Raw genomic sequence first — 18310 nt, 5'->3', positions numbered from 1 at the left:
CCTTGATGGGACTTGAAAAAAACCGTAAAGTCCACCTGTTTAAAATGTTCAGGTGTAGACCTCTACTTTAGTTTCTAGTATAAACCTTTGAAGCCCTAACCTCGTACCAGAAGATAACGGGTAAGGATCATACCATCTGCCTCACTTGGACTGTGGAGGCTTATCCATACCCGCTCCTGTGCAATCCCCAGTCCTCATGCTTTACTAGGCTGAAAGGGCAGGCTGCACCCTATCAGTGGAAGAAAATCAGTCCTTAGAGGGAAGCGGCACACCCCGTGCGGATCCGACGGACGGAAGCGAACATGCGGAAATGTCGGGAAAGCGACAGAAAGTGACCCAGGACGAAGTCAAACTTCCGACTGGAAAACACCCGTGCAAACGTTCTGTGCTTGATTCCTTCAATTACACTAAAAGCAATAAAAAGGTAACAGAGCGACTTTCTCTAGATTTATTGGGGAGTTTGTTACAAATGTTTGACTGAGTTTTACAGGCATGATTTCATGGATTCAAACAAGAAATTCAGAGTTAACACTGATCTTTAGCCTTCTTATTACACAGACGGAAATAACATTGCTACAAATTGCAAAGGAGAGAAACTTGTTCCAAATGGCTTGGTTTGGGGTTTTGTCTAAATGGATCATTACATAATGAAAGCACCAATTTGAGGCCTTCTCCACTAGTGATTTGAATTTCAGAACATAACAGAACAGGACTGGGATAACTTCATTCTTCACATAAATAAGGCATAACCGGATATGTGTACTAAGGCTGAAAATACATTTTTGTCAAAAGCATAAATACAAGTACTCGGGTCCACACTGCAAGTTCAGATTTACTCATTCTCTCTTACACAAAAATGGCAGGGGCGTACAATTTCCGTTGCATCAAAATCACTACTTCTCATCATCTCTGGTATTGACATACTCTTACTTCCTTCTACTTGAAACCAATCACTGCCACCAGCTGAAAAAGGATTTCCCTAAACAACCTCAACTTGAGAGGTTCACCAGCGGAGCTTCCCAGCCTAGGTCGCACCGGTGCAACTTCCAAGAAAACAGAACAGACACGGGTGGTCGGGGCCACCCCCCGCCCCTCGGCTGCTCTCCAGCTACCCAGTGCCTCTGCCACCCAGTAACACTGGAGGGAAGACCTCAATGTCATATGCTGGTCGGCAGAAAGCAACGATTCGGGTTACCAAAAACACAATATTTAAGTGGCAGACTCAAGACTTCCATGATGTGGATCCTCAGAAAATGTTTGGCAAAACCTTTTCCCTATGAAAATCAGGGCCCAAATTCATGGCATTCTTTGATTTGTAAGGCAACTGTGTATATTATACATTTCTTCGAGGCCAGTGAGGGCACTTTTGTGACATTTCTTAAGAATTCAACAAGAAGACATTTGAATTGAGGAACACAATGTAATAGAGAATTAGGCACATTTTATTCCAAATCATGACCTTGATTAAGATTTAAAAAAGCAAAAAGACCGAACAACTTTAAGCCACTTTTTTTAGAGATGAGGGGAAACTAGCGTGGTGAAAGCCATGAGCACCTTTTTAATTTGGTTCACTAAGTTCCATCTCCTTCTTCTTACAGTGGTATTTCAAAAGGATCTAGTTTTCATAATACAGGTATTAAGACTCCTTCAAATGGTTTTAAAATACAGTCCATAAAAACATGTGAGCTACAGCCTTCAGACTGAGCCTCATACCTCCACTGTCTAAATAAGCCTGCCATTAAGGAGAAGTAACCCGCTGCCTCAAAGTATGGTCTAAAGTTTATTTTAAAAGAACGTTGAGACATCCCAAACATCAGGAAGGAGAATCACAAACACCCAGAATAATGCCTTACCTATCTGCTGTTTTGATATGCCTTGGTGGTCGAAAGGGACAACTTGGTGACTGCTGCTGTCAGGCAGTGTTTACGGTTCGTATCACAGATCTTAAACACAACTCGATAAGACTAAGTTTCCTCTTTGTACCGGGAACTTGAGCCTTCACTGGAGTGCAATGGTTTGAGTCATTCAATTAAACTAGTTGTGCAATCTGTGCGCAGAAAGTCCAAATGTTACTGTGCACGCGCATTCCGATATCCACGAGCACTGATGTTACTCTAATTTGTGAATTTAAACACTGTATTCTTTTTGGCAAGAAGCACTGGATGTAGAAGTATTCAAACACACGTGAGCTTTATACTATGAAGACTTGTTTTAAGCTGCTGGGCTACAGGTCTGTAGCTTGTGCACGACCAAGGCATGGACACACTGAAAGTTATTATGGATAAAATGATGGTGGAACTTCAAATGCAAGAAAAGTCAGGAACGGTTAAGAACAATCCCTGGTTAGTTCCTTGGAAAGCCCTACTCTCGCACTAGACACCAGACAGACCAAGAGCCACGGCCTTGGAAAGGCTGCGTGATCCCGTAGTGTTGACCAATCTTTCAAGGACTTTCTAGCCAGCAGAATACCTGAGAACGCAGCTCTACAGTAAAGTGACAGACATCACAGTCTTAATCCCAATTTCCAGAAAAAGGAGAAAAGCTGCCCGATCTTCCCAACTGGCACGAGGCTGGGGGGTTTGCCTCTCTAGGCCCGGTCTCACCCCACACCCAACCTAGCAGGCACTATTCTAGCACTGCAAACGAGCCCCTCTGATAAGTCCACCACCACCGTATCTGTCCTCAAGGGTACACATTCATCTTGTATGTGCAGAGGAGAGGTCAAATGTAACCATCTTTCGGTGTGAACTAAAAAAATCACTACTTGTTCTTAGAAGTATCTTCAAGACATTCAAAATGTACCTCAATAAAGCTAGAATTTCATTAGCAGTAATGATAGAAACACGTATCTTTTAGAGACACATGAACAGGAATCTCAAATCATGCCTTCTTGAGTCGTTTGACAGGAAAATACTGCCCTTGGCAAGCTCCAAATAAACAAAAACTCCTATGAACGCCACAGTCGGAGTTGATGGGAACAGACGGGAGAACAACAGAAGGATGTCTGTGATGGTGCAACAGTGCTTCTCTGCAGCGAGGACCTGGAGGCCCCGAGACAGGATGAACAAGTCCGCGCGTAAAGCACGAAAGGCCCTGGAAGGGGTATGTTTTATTCAGAAAGCTCTGTTATCAACTGATTTGTGATTTTTATAGTTGCAGCTATGGCCAGATTGCCTCACATGTGGCACATTTATGACATGAAATTTAAATATGAAAAGGGCACATTGTATTCAACTCATTCCTCTGCATCAAACACTCTGCAGGGCACTGGCTCTCCTCTGGCTCCCCTCCCCCTGCCCTGTACCATTTGTGAAACTCCACGAGCATCAGACTAGGAATCCTTGTGTAAACTGTAAAACACCAAGAACATCACCTTCAGAAACCACAGAAATTTTCAAACTAATCAACTGTCGCTATATAAGCAATTAAAAAACCACGAAGGCTAAAGCTGTGCACAGCTACAGAATACCAGTCCTTAGGTCGGCCCTTTTTCCGACGGCCCTTCCAAACAAGGTCACCCTAGAGCTAGGCACGAGGATTGCTGCCGGGCGCAGGGCAGATAAAGGGGGTCTTGCTTTTTTTGGAACTGAATGTCCTTAACCTCATACCAATAAGGCTTCGAGGACACCTTCGGAACTTGGCACTACAGAATTCAGCTGGAGAAGTGGGAGAAGCTGGAGCCCGAACTCTCCCCAGTCAGAGGCTTGGCAGGAAGCACAAAGCCCTCCGAGGGAAGCCACAGTGAAACAGATCAAAGGCTGCACGTCAACAGGTTTCGGCGATGTGTTACTCAGCAGCTTTCGGCCACGAACCCGAGTCCGCGGGAGGGGGACTAAGATTTCCAAGAAGTCAAACTCAGGATCCAGATTCTTCTATTTCCTGTTGTAAACTGCTATTTTAGAAAAACAAAACGAACAGAAAACAATCAAAGGACAGAAGGTATGACACGGCCAGTCTTTCTGTACGTCACTGCAGCATGAGCTGCTTGAGGTTGTCGTGAAGAATGGTATCCTTCACGTCGCGGAAGACGAGGCGGATGTTCTCCGTGTTGATGGCGGTGGTGAAGTGGTGGTACAAAGGCTTCTGCTGCTGGTCCCGGCGTTTGTTCCGGAAACACTCCACCAGGAATTTTTGGACGTCTCTTAAGCAGTGGGGATCCCCTTCGAATTCTAAGAAGTAGTCTTTGATGCTCACAATTTGCACCTTCTCCTCAAGCAAATCTGTCTTGTTTAAGAAGAGAATTATGGAGACATTGCTGAAAACCCGGTTGTTGACGATTGTTTCAAAAATGTTCAGAGATTCTGTGAGGCGATTGGTCAGTCGGTCTTCCATCAGCACCTGGTCAAACTCACTTGAGGAAACAAGGAAAAGTATTGACGTGACGCTGTCGAAGCACTCAAACCACCGTTTTCTCTCTGATCTTTGACCACCCACATCAACCATTTTGAAAGGAACATTTTTAATTTCAAAGTCGTACTCATGAATGCCTTTGGTGGGTCTTCTGGCAAGCAGGATATCTTGTTGTGAGGGAATGTAATCCTGGAAAAGAAGAAAAACTGCTTTATACTCAGTAACCCAGGAGTAAGTAAAGTTTCTACTGAACTAACTGGTTGAGGGAATGGATACACAAACAAACCGATCTTTTTATTTATTTATTTTTTAAAAAGATGTTATTTATTTGAAAGAGAGAGCGCATCAGCACAAGCAGAGGGTAGGGGAGAGGGACAAGGAGACTCCCTGCTGAGCAGAGAGCCTGGGAGCAGACGCAGATGTAAAGAAGGCTTGGTCCCAGGACCCCGAGATCAGAGAGCACGACCTGAGCCGAGTCAGACGCTTAACTGACTGAGCCACCCGACGCCCCACAAACTCATCTTTTTAGTGGCTTCTCCTGGCTGCGTTAAAGCATTGGTACTATTATTCTCGTTACAGACCGCCCAGATCGATTACATTGTTAGGGAAGGAAGACTGGTTCAACATTCTCTGATTCTCACTCCGGCAGTGTCTGTAGACCGAAGTCTCACCGAGCAGGTGGCCCCTCGCCCCGGCCACCGCCGCGCAGCCACCGCCACTCACCAACCCACCCTCCGCTCCAGCCGGGGACCTTCCTGCTCACTTGCCCACCCGCTGCTTGCCTCTCTGTGAAAAGCAGGGAGGGCTGAGATGCCAGATCCTAAGGGTCACCTCCCAGTACAAGGTTCTGCCTACCTCTCTGTAGCTCATTCTAAACGCTCCCCGCCCGGGCCCCACCTTCACCACCAAGAACTCCCACGACAGTCACTCCACAGCATCACCACGGCCATACCACACGCATGGCCAAGGCACAGACTTGACTTCGGGGCGCCGCCCAGGTTTGCTTCCAGCGTCCAGCCCAAGCGGCTATGCTCCTGCCCTCTCCCTGTGACACAAGTAGTCACTCTGCCTGTGCCTCGGCCCATGAAGCAAAGGTGGCCGCACCAGGCCGACCTGCCTCAGAGGGACAGCTTATGCAAAGACCCCTTCTCTGTGCACGGGACCAGTCAGCTCCGAGACCTTGGACAGACAGAAGCTGCCAGCCTCACGAGTCAGCGGCTCTCCTGGACAGCGGACTTCCGGATGAAGTATAACTGGTTCTTTCTTCCCAGGCTAGTGTTTTTCCAGAACGTTGACTTAGCTCTTGGGCAATACTGAATGGGAGAACTTTTTAATGCTCGTCGTCAAGGTCAAAATACGTATTTTTTTCTAATTGAGGCAAGATTTTAAAACAACGCTGATTATAATAATGCTGTACCTTATGCTTTTCCAAATAGTGTGATATAATTTTGAAATTTCAGTACAACGTGATTATTCATCTCCTCAAAATCGTGCAATGGAGTTAGAATTAAAAAAAAAAAAAAAAAGGAGGCAGTTCTCAGTTACCTGAAATCCACAACCACTTATTATATAACACTAGGGCTTCATAAAACATGTTAGGTTTCCAGGTTCCCTTTTAGCTTTTGTTCACATACTTAACTAGTTTACCTAGAATCAGCACACCCACACAATTTTTACCTACCCCTAATTTTTTGTTTAACATTTCATCATGGACTGTTATACATGCTGATGTAGTTGTATTTCACTTCAAAGGAGTGTAAATAAATACGCCAAATGAGTGAATGTACTGTACTTTACATAAACATTCCCTGACTAGTGTTCACTAAGGTCGTTTCTAATATTTTACTTTAGTAAATATTCTGCAATTAAAATTCTCATACACATACTCCCCCCCCCCCCGGACTCTTTCCTGAGATGAAATAACCAGGAATAAGATCATGAGGTCAAACGTTAACGAACATTTTGATGACCCTGGACACTTAGAGCCCAACTGCTTTCCAGAAACGCTGTGCATACATGTGCCAGCTGCTGCGGAAACACGCCAGCCCTGGGTTGTTGTTTTTTAATTTTCTAATTCCAAAAATTACAAGTTCTAACTGCCTCACTTCGAGGCTAACAATCTGGTTAGGAAGCTGAAAGCTAATTCCTACACAGCCCCCAAACCAGGACAATGTCATCAAGTGCTAACTGGTGTGGCAGAACACCAGCGATTCGAGAACTGAATTCTGGAGCCAGCACTTCACAGACTAGCTGTGTGACCCTGGCCGAGTCACTTCATCCTGCTGTGTCTCCACTTCCTGATTTGTGAAATGCAGACAATAACGTTCACTGGCCCTCACATCAAGGGGGGTGTGAGTTCAATAGGGGAAGTGCTTGGGCACCGGCCCAGGCACACGGTGTACGCGCCATGTGGTCTCGCGTGCGGTCGTGTCTCCCGCCAGCCACTCCCCTCAGCCCCACTCCTACATCGTAACCTCAGAACTTATGGGGAGCTTCCTCACTGCATCCAATCTGAACTCTGCTGACTGGCTTTCACGACCCGCTTTACTCCTTGTCTTCTGGAACTGGCAGACTCTGCTCTACACTGTCCAGGCTTACCTCAGAGCCTCGTGTCAGGACTTGCCCAAAGCTGCATGTCTTGGTACCACTGCATGACCATTCACTTGCACAGTCGTGCAAGTACAATGAACAACGCGTCCAGACCCAAGCTACTGCCTTCTAGAAATTGTTTTTCATATATTAGAGCCAAGAACATCACAGGTCCTCTGTCAGACAGATATGCCTGCTAACATTAAACCCACCCCGCTGTCCCCCACCTTGGTGGGCCGCATCTCCTCTCTCCGAGTCTAAATCCACCTTACCCTTCAGACAGTTCGGATCCCCGTTCTTACGGGCTAGCTCCAGCTCCCGGGGCCAGAGCATCTCTTCCCCTTCTATTGACAAACACTGTCTTTACTGTCTAGCACTTAATCGTCCTCTGCTTATCTTATGTATGGCACAGTTTTGTCTCGACTAGAATGAGTTCCTTAAAAACAGGGATCAAAGAACCAAACAGCTATCAAGCCTTTACTACTACACGTGAGGCTCTATTCTGAAGACCTTAGTGAACGCCAGGGACTGAACTCTGTCCCCCACAAGTTCATATGCTGGAGCCCTAACCCCAAAGTGACTGTATTTTGGGAAAAGTCTTTTATAGGACATGACTCAGGTGAAATGAGGTCAGAGGGTTCTAAGAAGACAGTTTTGGCGGTCTTGTAAGAGCAAGCGATCTCTGTGTATGTGCTGAGCCAGAGCCCCGTGAAGAAGCCCTAGAGAGGAGGCCGCAGTCTGCACGCCAGGAGCAAAGTCCTCCCCCGAAAACGACCATGCCAGCACCTCCACTTTAGACTTCCAACCTCTGGAACCGTGAGAAGTCAAGGTCTGCTGTCGGAGCCACCCCGTGTGTGGTGTTTTGTCATGGCAGCCTGAGCAGACCAAGACCTGGGGTTTACTCCACGTTATCACCCCATAACCCGATATGCTCTCTCACTACGCCCAGGACACGAAGAAAGTAAGGCGCAGGGATGCCCGTGGTGACACAGGGCCGGTCTGTGAGGGAACCGGCCTCGGGATCCAGGTGGTCTGGCTGCAGAGCCCACGCTGCCGACCCCTGCGCTGTTCTCCTGCCCAGAGGGTCACGGGGCTAGGCACACCGCAGGGTTTCAGTGGCCCCGGGACTCCCATCAGAGACGGAGAAGAAAACGCCGTCTTGGGACTGGCCCGACACGCACAAAAGGAAGGACCCATCTGTGGCGCCGCCTGGGCCGTTCTTCCCTCCCTTACGCGCACCTACCGACCGCAGCGCGCTCTCTGCTTCGTCCCGGCCACGGCCTCCGAACCGTGCTCTACCTGACCGTAAGCAGCTCGCACAGCCGGACCAGAGCCGGCCTGGAGTCACTTATTGCCTGTTCGCCAGTGCCTGCTGTGTGCCGGGCACGGTCATCGGGCCTCAAGAGCTCTACTCTTCAAGATCAAGAGATGCTGTCCTTGCTCTTACGGCAAGAGGAAGGCACAGGATGAGTAAACACACAAATAAATAAACCAACTGCAGAAAGAGCAACGATCTTTGCAAACAGCAGGGGCTGATGCAAACACAAGAGGGGGACCTGCTCTGCACGGTGCCATCAAGGACAGCTTATCTGGAACCGCAACTGGGAAGAGGTCAAAGCAGCCCCGTCTGGATGGGAAAACCCGCAGTAACTCTTCCTGGGGCTCTCGGCATTTGGCCTACATGTAACTACCCCCCACCCCGCCCCCAAGGCTCATAATCTAATCACGTGAAAAAAGACAATGAAATAAAGTCTTAATACAATGTTTCACTGATGGAGTGAGTAAAAACCCATTAATATGGAGATCCCTACTTCTGGAACACACACTGGCTTCAGGGCAGACAAGCACAATTTTGCAAAATTCAAAGCAAGGGAATGTAAAAATTATCTTGCAAAAAGAAGGTAGACTGTCTCAAGTCCTGGACAGTGCGCCACTTTCCTCCTCGCCGTGGGTTTTTCATTTTGTGCATTCTTTTGGTTTTATTTTTAAAGGGAATCTCAAAAAACCCATTCGATTAAACCAACATGTATTACAGAAAGCCGCTTTAAAAGGAGGCAAATAATGCTTCGGTAACTCCAGAGGGTAACACGTGACTCTGGGGCAGTGACTTTCAAGCATTTTCCGAGCACAGCAACCTTTCTTTCAGTCTTTGGCCTGCATCCAGCCCAGAGAAGACAGAGCAGCTGCGAGTCTGCAGGAGGCCCAGGCAGCCGGAGCGGCCACAGTGCCAGCTGGGAGGAAAACCACCCACCCTCCTTCCAGGGCCGACTCCTCCTCCTGCTTCGTGGAGCTCTTCGTTCTGCAGGCCTTTACCGAACTGAAAAATACCGTTTCCTAAAGGGTTTTGAAATCCAGCAACCCACTGTGTTCTCTTTCTTCTGACCAAAAAAGCCCACATGAAAGACCCCAAATTCGAAGAGACAATGTGCAATCTCATTTTCAAACATAAACTTCTTTCTCTAAACAGTTTCACGTTCATGAACTAGTGGACAAGGCACCCCCAGGGAAACGGCAGAGATCTGGATAACAGAGGGAGAAAAAATGGAGCAGCAAGAGTCAGAGTCCTGCCACTAGGAAAAAGGAAGCAGCAAACAGCTATTTTAATACATAATTTTTCTAAACCTCCCACTAATATCCTGACTACTGCTTTCAAAGGGCAATAAACATAAACAAAAACTTACTGCTTCTCCGAGTTTATCCAAGTTATCCAGGAAATATTTTACAGATTCACCCTAAAACAAGAAGAAAATAAACAGTTATTAGAGCTTAGAAATGGAAGATTCTGTTACAACAGTTTACATTAAACTGTCTGGTTGTACACTTAATCTAAACACCATTTGTTTAGTTATAAATTTTAGTTACAATTTTAGTTACAACTGACCCCAGTAAGAACGCATACAGTGTCTGCCTCTGCCCAGCGCCACAGGCTGGGTAATTTCACCCACAGGCGGTGCCCCAGCGGCCGTCTCATGGCTGAAGTTCCCTGCACGCTTCCTGATAGAGCCATCTAGGTAGCCAAAGGGAAGATGTTATTAAAAGGTAAAAACTACTTTTGAGATAAACATACAATTTAAGGGGGATTATTTTTGTCTATATTTTTTTTACCTTAAGTGTACACCAATGGTTGTTATCGTTAGTGACAAGAGCAAACCAGAGATGTGGCGAGGACACCGTAACATCTTTCAGTAACAGGCACTTGCCCGGACAGACACGCCTACCTCCAAAAGATTTTGATTTTGAATTAACGCTGCAGGCTTCATGTCTCCCTTAGGTCTTCTCCTGAGTGACCAGCCTACTCTCTCTGAGTCCAGATTTCTATTACACTCCCAGTCAGTTTTGAGTATCTAGAATATAGTCCTAAGAGGAAATCCTTGGACAGAGGACAGACAAGAGGGGAGCCATTTGGGGCAAGAAGGCCTCTTTCTCCTCGGACGCTCTGCCCGCGCTTTCACACCGCTGCTGGATTTCGACTGCCGAATCACAGCACCCCCCTGCCCGCGGCTGCTTCCGTAATTTCCGGAAGGCAGTGCTTCTTTCACATGTAGGAGAAATTATTTGAAGATCTTGGGTGACTGCAGGTTCTGACCTGGGGCTGGGGAGTGGGAAAACTAGTGGCAGAAACTACTAGTTGGTAGTAGTTTCTGCAGTTCACGTGACTTCTGGGACCACACTGGGTCACAGACTCACAGGAGTTCTCGATTTGTTTTGGTGTCAGAATCCCTTTGCACATCTTTAAGATTCTTAAGGATCCCAAACAGATGTTTATGTGGGTTGTACCTATTAGCATTTACCATGTTAGAAAGGAAAACTGAGAAATTTAGTATTTTGAAAATTCATTTAAACAGTTTAATAATACACACATTCCGTACTAGCACATTTTAGTAGAGCTCAATCGAAGACAGTGAGATACTCATTTGCTTCTGCATGTGAATGGCTGCTATAGGCTGTCCTGGCTGAGTATGGACAGAAAATCTGGTCTTTCACAAAAATGTAGTTGGAAAGGGAGCATTTTCATAAAATATTTTCAGATAACTGCAGACATTTTTGCTACTATACCAAAACTTCACAAGTGGCAGTTTTGTTTTGTTTGTTTTTTAAAGTTAGTTCACCGGGGCGCCTGGGTGGCTCAGTGGGTTAGGCCTCTGCCTTCGGCTCAGGTCATGATCTCAGGGTCCTGGGATCGAGCTCCGCATCGGGCTCCCTGCTCAGCGGGGTGCCTGCTTCCCTTCCTCTCTCTCTCTCTTCCTGCCTCTCTGCCTACTTGTCATCTCTGGCTGTCAAATAAATAAATAAAATCTTTAAAAAAAATAATAAAGTTAGTTCACTGTGTCACAGGAAGCCTCCCAATGAACTTTCCAGTTTCCAGTGAACTTTGTTACACTAAGGTTCACTGGTTTACCCATACGCAAAAAGGATCTTTCACCTGACCACCCTTCTGTAACACCAGGCATGGGTCATGGAGTGACCAAGTAATGCAGACCCCCCAGATGCCGGCGCCTGGGTGGCTCAGTGGGTTAAGCCGCTGCCTTCGGCTCGGGTCATGATCTCGTGTCCCGGGATCGAGTCCCACATCGGGCTCTCTGCTCGGCAGGGAGCCTGCTTCCTCCTCTCTCTCTCTGTCTGCCTCTCTGCCTACTTGTGATTTCTCTCTGTCAAATAAATAAATAAAACCTTAAAAAAAAATAAAATAAAAAAATAAAAAGAAAATCCTAGTCATGAGTATGTGTTTCACCTCTCTGTCTTAAGTACTGGGAATCAGACAAGCTCACAGTGGTAGGCCAAAACAAGTTCTCCTAAAATTGTGATTTTCACGGCAAAGCTCAAATTTTATCAATGGCAAAAAATATCCCGTATATTCCTTCAAGTGATAGGCTACCTTCACTTCTTTTCTAAAAAAATGTCCAATGCCCAAGTCTGAATGTCGATTGGTTTCTTGAGTAAAAATGTGTGTTCCATGAAAAATATGGTTAGTTCAGTTCATGCTCCGACCAGCTGCCAAAGCGCTTTTCCATCCCAAGTCAGTGGGCGCAGGGGGCCGCCCAGCCCATCACACAGAATAGGAAAGACAGGGGACCTCAAAAGGTCGAGATTTAAAACACTAGTTTTTAATGTCTAGTTAGGGTGCATCTTAAGGGACAGAGGGTGTGTGTGTGAAATGATGACTCCAAGTGCATGGCAGTGAAGGATACAACAGCTTTGTGTGGGGCCAAAGCCTGGACCTGTGCCAAGGTGCAGCCAGCCGAGGCCACTGCTGTTGTCTCTGCACGCTCGGCGCCAGTGTGAGCATGGAAGGAGGGAAAGGCGCTTAGTACCACTCAGAAGAGGGCTCACTTGAAGACTCCCTTTCTACGGTGCCCGGGACCCCCCTAGAGATCTGTGGGACACACTTTTGGAGCACGGCTGCCTGGAAGTACATTCATGGACAAGTACACGGGTGTGTCCCTGTGGGGAGCGCCCGGCTGACTCCCTCAAGGCTGTGAGCAGTGATAGATGGTCCTCTTGTGGAGTATTTCTAGCATCTAAAGATGATCTTTACAAGATGGCAAAAATCTTCAAGGAATTCATTTTGCATTAATGAAGAGATTATCTGGGCAAACTTGGATTTTTTTGCATTGTATCATGAATTTTAATGAAAAAAATTAATATTTTTGTGTTCTGACGGAGATCTACAGACCAAAGGGAATCTGGGCTTAATCTATAAATTTCAATATTTATTTACAGGACTATAAATAAATAACCCAAAGTATTTAAAAAGTAAAAATTCAAACGATGATTCTGATATACTGAAGTCACTTGGACAAATATGAAAAGAGACAGTCACTCTGTTTAATATATGAGTCTGACTAAAAAAACTGTTATCCATTCAGTAATGTGCATATTAAATACATAATATCAGATACCTTAAATGAAATTTACCAAATTTATAAAAAAAGGTGCTTTTTTGGACTGGGAGTGTTGTATATTGCATTCATTGGCTTTTCCCCTGATTTTAGATTTAATATAAACCCACTGTGGAAACAAATAACTAATAAAAAGAACCAAGGAAGAAAGTGGCAACAGCCACCACCGCCACCACTCAGGGAGGACCACAGTTAACATTTGACAACACCTTTCTTCAAGCACTTTTTGTATACTTAACATATTGAAATAAGACAGTCAAGTTCGTTCCTGATTTTCCACTTAAATAACTGTTAAGTAAATTTAATGGTCAAAATAATTCCTAGTATTTATTATCTGAAAGGTTAAATAAGACCACCGACCTAATGTTGACTATTTGCATTTTTTCTGGTAAACATTTTTAATACTTTAAAAATACTTAAAAAATAGATAATGTTGTGATAAACAGCTTTGAGTACAGCACTCTGTGCTCTTAAACTATGTCCTGAGTGATCTCAGAAGAATTACTAAGGCAAAGAGGATAAATGTTTTTAAGATGCTTACCACTCACTGCCACAACGGTTCTACTGACTCTCGTACCCAACGGTGTGAAGTCATGATGAAAATAAATGAAGCTGAGACCAGAGAGGATGTGTTTTGTGGATGTGTTTGTAATAAACCCTGGCTGGCTCCACACTGGGACCCCCGATGCCCCTCGTGCAGACACCCCCGAGCAAGGGGCCCCATGGAGCACAGAAAATGGCAGGTTCCACATCCAAACTGACAATAAAAATCAGCTACACAGAAACATATTTCAATTAGTACTGCTGTTTATCTTAACTAATGGCCAAATAAATGAAAGTTAAAATCACCTTAACATGAGCACATGGTCTAAAGCAGCAAGCTCCCCCTTTCCCCTTTAAAAAAATAAATGCTTATAACCATCCCATTGTTTCTGTGGATCTAGAGAAGCTGGTATACTCATTCGAGTGACCTTGCAAATTCAAACATTTTAGGAAATTATGAGTAGTATGGGTGAAAACTTTTAATGAACTTTTACCCATTCCGGGGAATTTATTCAACATAAACAAAATGTCACAAACAAAAGATATCTTATTCAGCATTACCTATGACAGCAAGATTTGGAGTCTACTTTTCCATTTACCATTAGGGGAATGATTTAATAAATGCTGTTATACTAATATGATAACATTACATGTCATCAAATAATTATTTTGATACAATTGCCATGTATGAAGTATTTACACCACCAAGTGCTAAATTAACATACTAGATCACCAAGTGAAGGTTACAAAGAAATTATAACCCCTTATCTACAAGCTTTTGGTAAGCTTGGCTCCAACACTTAGCTAGGAGTAAAACTTGACCTGAATGGACATTAGGTTCTTTACAGTCTTTATCTCACCCACTTAGTAAAACTGCTCAAACATTTTGCTGCAAAACTATGGATTTTACAAAATGAACAGTATATGTACTATATTAGCTTTCTGAAATCTAAAAATTCATAATTCCATTAACAAATCCAGACTCAAGGATTTATAAGAATGGGTCTGTAGTATGTATCCTTTAACTATTCTCTTTAAATATGGAAAAGCTAACTTTGTAGCTCAATGAGTGACTATATTCTCTTCTCAAAAAAAGAAAAAAAACAAAGAAAATGGTTCCTATTTGTTCTTCTCTTGGTATTACAAATATAAAAAAAAGCTTAAGTTCTTTTCCCTGATGTGTCCTGATTTAAATACATTCTCTAAGAGTGGATCTGAGATCTTTTAGGTTCAAATTACTCCAGGCCTCTCTGTTTACTGGGAATTCATAATCTCACCCAAATCAAATGATAATAATTACAGAAATATGCATTTGCTCCTGTTGTTAAATTTCAACTTCTACTGAAGTTTCAACGGAAATTTCAGTGTAATTTACACAGTCCTTTCTGCACCTGAGGCTGTACACAGTATTTATAAAATCACTTCCACGTATTTGAACGCATGGATTAACTCTAGTATTTCAAGTCCCCAAGAAAGTGCCCTGCTGCCAGCTGATTGTACTGTGACTATGCCTTGCCTTAAGGAGGATAAATACTTCAACTTATCATTCCTAGAAAAAATACAGTATGGTTAAAATAACACCTGAACCATAAAAAAACATGTTAATTCACCATTCTGGACCATTAGGTTATACTATTGATCCTTCCATTATAGTCAGAAACCTGAGAGTGGGACAGACTCAAGGACGGCATTAGTGCCTTTTAATGCGCGCGGCTGTAAACCGGAGCCAGAACCCTTCTGTTAAGTGGTCAGGCCCCCAGATTAAGCTACTGTGAAACAAGCAACTTTAAACCCATGCACACACAGACGTAAGCGTAAGCGTGAGTGTGTGCGCACACACACAAGGCATGTGCAAACACGTGTGCAATAAAAAGACAAATTATTTTCAAAGGAGAAGTTTCCCACAGTAGCTTTAGAAGGTGTTACTGAAAAAAAAAAAGAGAAAAAAAGAGAGAGAGAACCTGTCTTTTTACAACCTCAAAAAAAATCCCAAATTAAAAAATATAAAACATGTGTTGTTTGCAATCTCATCATGAAGGATGTGGAAAATGAATACTCAAGTCTGTTCTCAGTAAGCCCAAGAGCTTCTGAAGGTCCCCTTCTGTTCGTGCTTTACTGCTTGTAGGCAAATTTAATATCTAGTTCAGTGCCCAGCACCCGCAGCCTCCTCTCCACCTCCCCAAAAGTGGTGAATGAAGGATGAATTACCAGGGGGAAATTTCCCTCAAGTATTTTTTCTTAGCAGTTTCAGAAATGATCAAAAAGTCTTCTAGTTGTCTACTTATTAACGTTAAGGAAAACATGTGAATTTTAGTCCTTTTTCTAACAGTAATCTGGCAATTTCTAAACATCTCCAGGTCTCAGTTTAACTGTCAATAAAATGAGGAAGTTTCGTGGTTCCATGGATAATTACTGAAGTTCTGCTCTATGCAACAATTTCAGTTTATACAAATGATTTAAGTTCTCCTTTCCCTGTATCTCTGCGTCTGTTAATCTTACGTCCACTTTTGCTGTAACTCATTATTCAAGTTATGCTGTTGCTTAGTCTCTTCGCTAATACAGAAGTAAATAATTTTATGTATCGGGCAAGAAATACCATGGGTCTAACACTCACTTTTTGCTGGTGATGACCTGAAACTCTACTATATCCTTCCTCAGTCTGTTTTATATTACTGAAGAGAAATTTTCATAAAATTGCGAAGAAGAGCGGCTTTTAAGATGTTTTAAATGTTTCATGTCATCCCTTAGCCCTTTTTCCTCTGTTTGGAATACTGGCATAACTGTCTAAGTGTGGCATAGCAGCCAGTGGGCCTGGGTTCCCGACACAAGATAGTTCTACTCAGCTTAAGTTACCTCAAGAACAAAATGCTAAGAGAGGTAATTATAATTAGCTCCAGTGTCCTGGTGAATTAAAAAATCCTATTAGTTCTACAAACCGAATTTTCTAAGTTGTGTCTAAACTAGGAATGGCCTGAATGTTATCCCACAAGAATCATGTGCTACAAAGGTTCTTTCTTTGCTTAGAGTAAAATAAGTCAGAGACCAAGTGTAAAGGTAACAGAAAAGCTGAGAACACAAATGAGAATGTGATTTTTATTAAGCAAATGTGTAGTCAGAGTACGGCAAGCTTGGCAGTTTATCTGCCCAATTACTGAACAAGAGACCCACATATTCAACAGTCTCTTCTGCACAGCTAAAATGTATAAAGGACAGCACTTTAGAATCTACAACTTTAAAAGGATGTGGAATTTAAGCTGACTTTAATACAGATTTTTAAAAAGCAAGGCATGCATATTCTAGATAAGGCAACTTGGCAATGGGTAACAGGAACTTTAAACAGGATCCTCACTGCAGAACTATAGGAAAAATCTATGTTTGTGGGGCGGTGACAGTGCCACTGTGGCAGAAGGAAAGGCCGGCTCGGGGCTCCCCGAGTTCTCCTCTTCCCTATCTTCAAGAGCAGGGATCCTCCAAACATGACCTGCAGGCCAAGGCCAGCCCACAGCTGGTTTCCGTGTGGCCCGTTTCTGAACGGTTGGGGGGACAAAAAATCAAAAGCATACTTCATGACATCTGTAAATGATATGAAATTCAAATTTTAGGGTCCATAAATAAAGCTGTATCGAACACGACCTCCCTCATTTGTTTGCGCACTGGCAACGGTTGCTGCAGACGCCACGAGCGGTCACGACACGGCTGCGTGTGGGGCTCTCCTCACCGTGCTCGACACGATGCTGACGCAGTGACAGCCTGAAATGGTCTCATGTGTCCCGGGGAGTGCCAGAGCGTGACCTTTTCTTTTCTTTTCTTTTTTTAAACCAGTGAATATCCATCAAAACACAAAGCAAAAGAGGGCTTTCCATGTCCCGCTGTTGAGGCACAACGGAACGGGGGTAATTCTGATAAACCACACACGATGGAAAAGCACCGTGTGTATCAGCAGCGGTGTCATGGCTATGCTAAGAGAATACAATATACGTCCACATCACCAGACTAAACACTCTTCAAAAATAATCCCAACTCACAGGAAAGCAACAGGGGGAAAAAAATCACCAAGTTTAAAAGGGAATAGTTCATCACAGCAGGATTTCTTCACGAAAGATGGAAAGAGACTGAAACTGAAGTCCGTTTCCAAGTGGTTCAGGTTTGCTGGCCAAGCAAGGACTCCCACTTACTGCTCCGCGGTTGTTCACTCCAGCAACCAGCGCCAAGTCTGAAGGCACTGAAGATTCAGCCTGTCTGAACGGCCTGTGTGCGGGAGCTACACGTGAGCATACACTCAAAGAAGCCGAGAAAGCTGGAGAGCGACTTCATCTAAATTGTAACGTGCCAGTGAGTGTTACAACTGATATACAGAGTAGAAGTATGTGCACAGCAGAAAAAAGGACAAATTTAGGAAAACTGTCACAATGACTGCACATTGCGTGACTCGGTACTTTGTGGAAAAGTAGATGGGTCTCTCCTGTGTTTCTGAACCAGAGAAGTGTCAATAATTAACTTAATTCACTTCCCATGGACTTATGTCTCATCAATTCCATGAATTCTGTAAAAAAGAAAAGCTGAATATGCTGAGTTGTCCTATTACACAGTTCAAGAGCTTAGCAGAGGTAAATCTTTACTGAGATTTTTGGAACTAATGGATGAAAGTGAATTTCTCCCAATAAGAATGGCCTTCAATCACTAATGCAGACCATGAATGGCTCTGGAAATTAGCTTTAGGGAACATCTGATTATATATCTTAAAGAATTTAACCTCAAATTAAAAGGCAAACCAGTTTTTGCAAAACTTATACTGTGATAACTCATTTCAACAACTGGCATTATTTTAATCATAAGCAATGTTAAACTGTTTTATATATACATACATAATTTCTTTGCTGCCAAAAGTTAAAAAAAGAAGTGAGACCACCATCCTCACATAAATTTGC

The 18310-nt window shown here is 43.9% G+C and overlaps 1 protein-coding gene across 1 annotated transcript in view; it reads right to left on the bottom strand.

Annotated features, from left to right (window-relative positions):
* Nucleotides 1–434: 434 nt before the first annotated feature.
* Nucleotides 435–18310, bottom strand: part of GNA13 (G protein subunit alpha 13) — a 40976-nt gene continuing 23100 nt past the window's right edge. Inside the window, exons 3-4 of the mRNA XM_082708275.1 lie at nt 9621–9671; nt 435–4539 (exon numbers count right to left, since the gene is read on the bottom strand). Coding sequence (XP_082564401.1) covers nt 3967–4539; nt 9621–9671 — 624 coding nt within the window. The 3' untranslated portion in view covers nt 435–3966. The remainder of the gene's footprint in view (nt 4540–9620; nt 9672–18310) is intronic.

Source organism: Mustela nivalis (assembly GCF_964662115.1).
Source record: "Mustela nivalis genome assembly, chromosome: 17".
NCBI classification, from domain to species: Eukaryota; Metazoa; Chordata; class Mammalia; order Carnivora; family Mustelidae; genus Mustela; species Mustela nivalis.
Note: the sequence above shows the minus strand (reverse complement) of the source record. Positions and strands in the feature narration are given on the sequence as shown.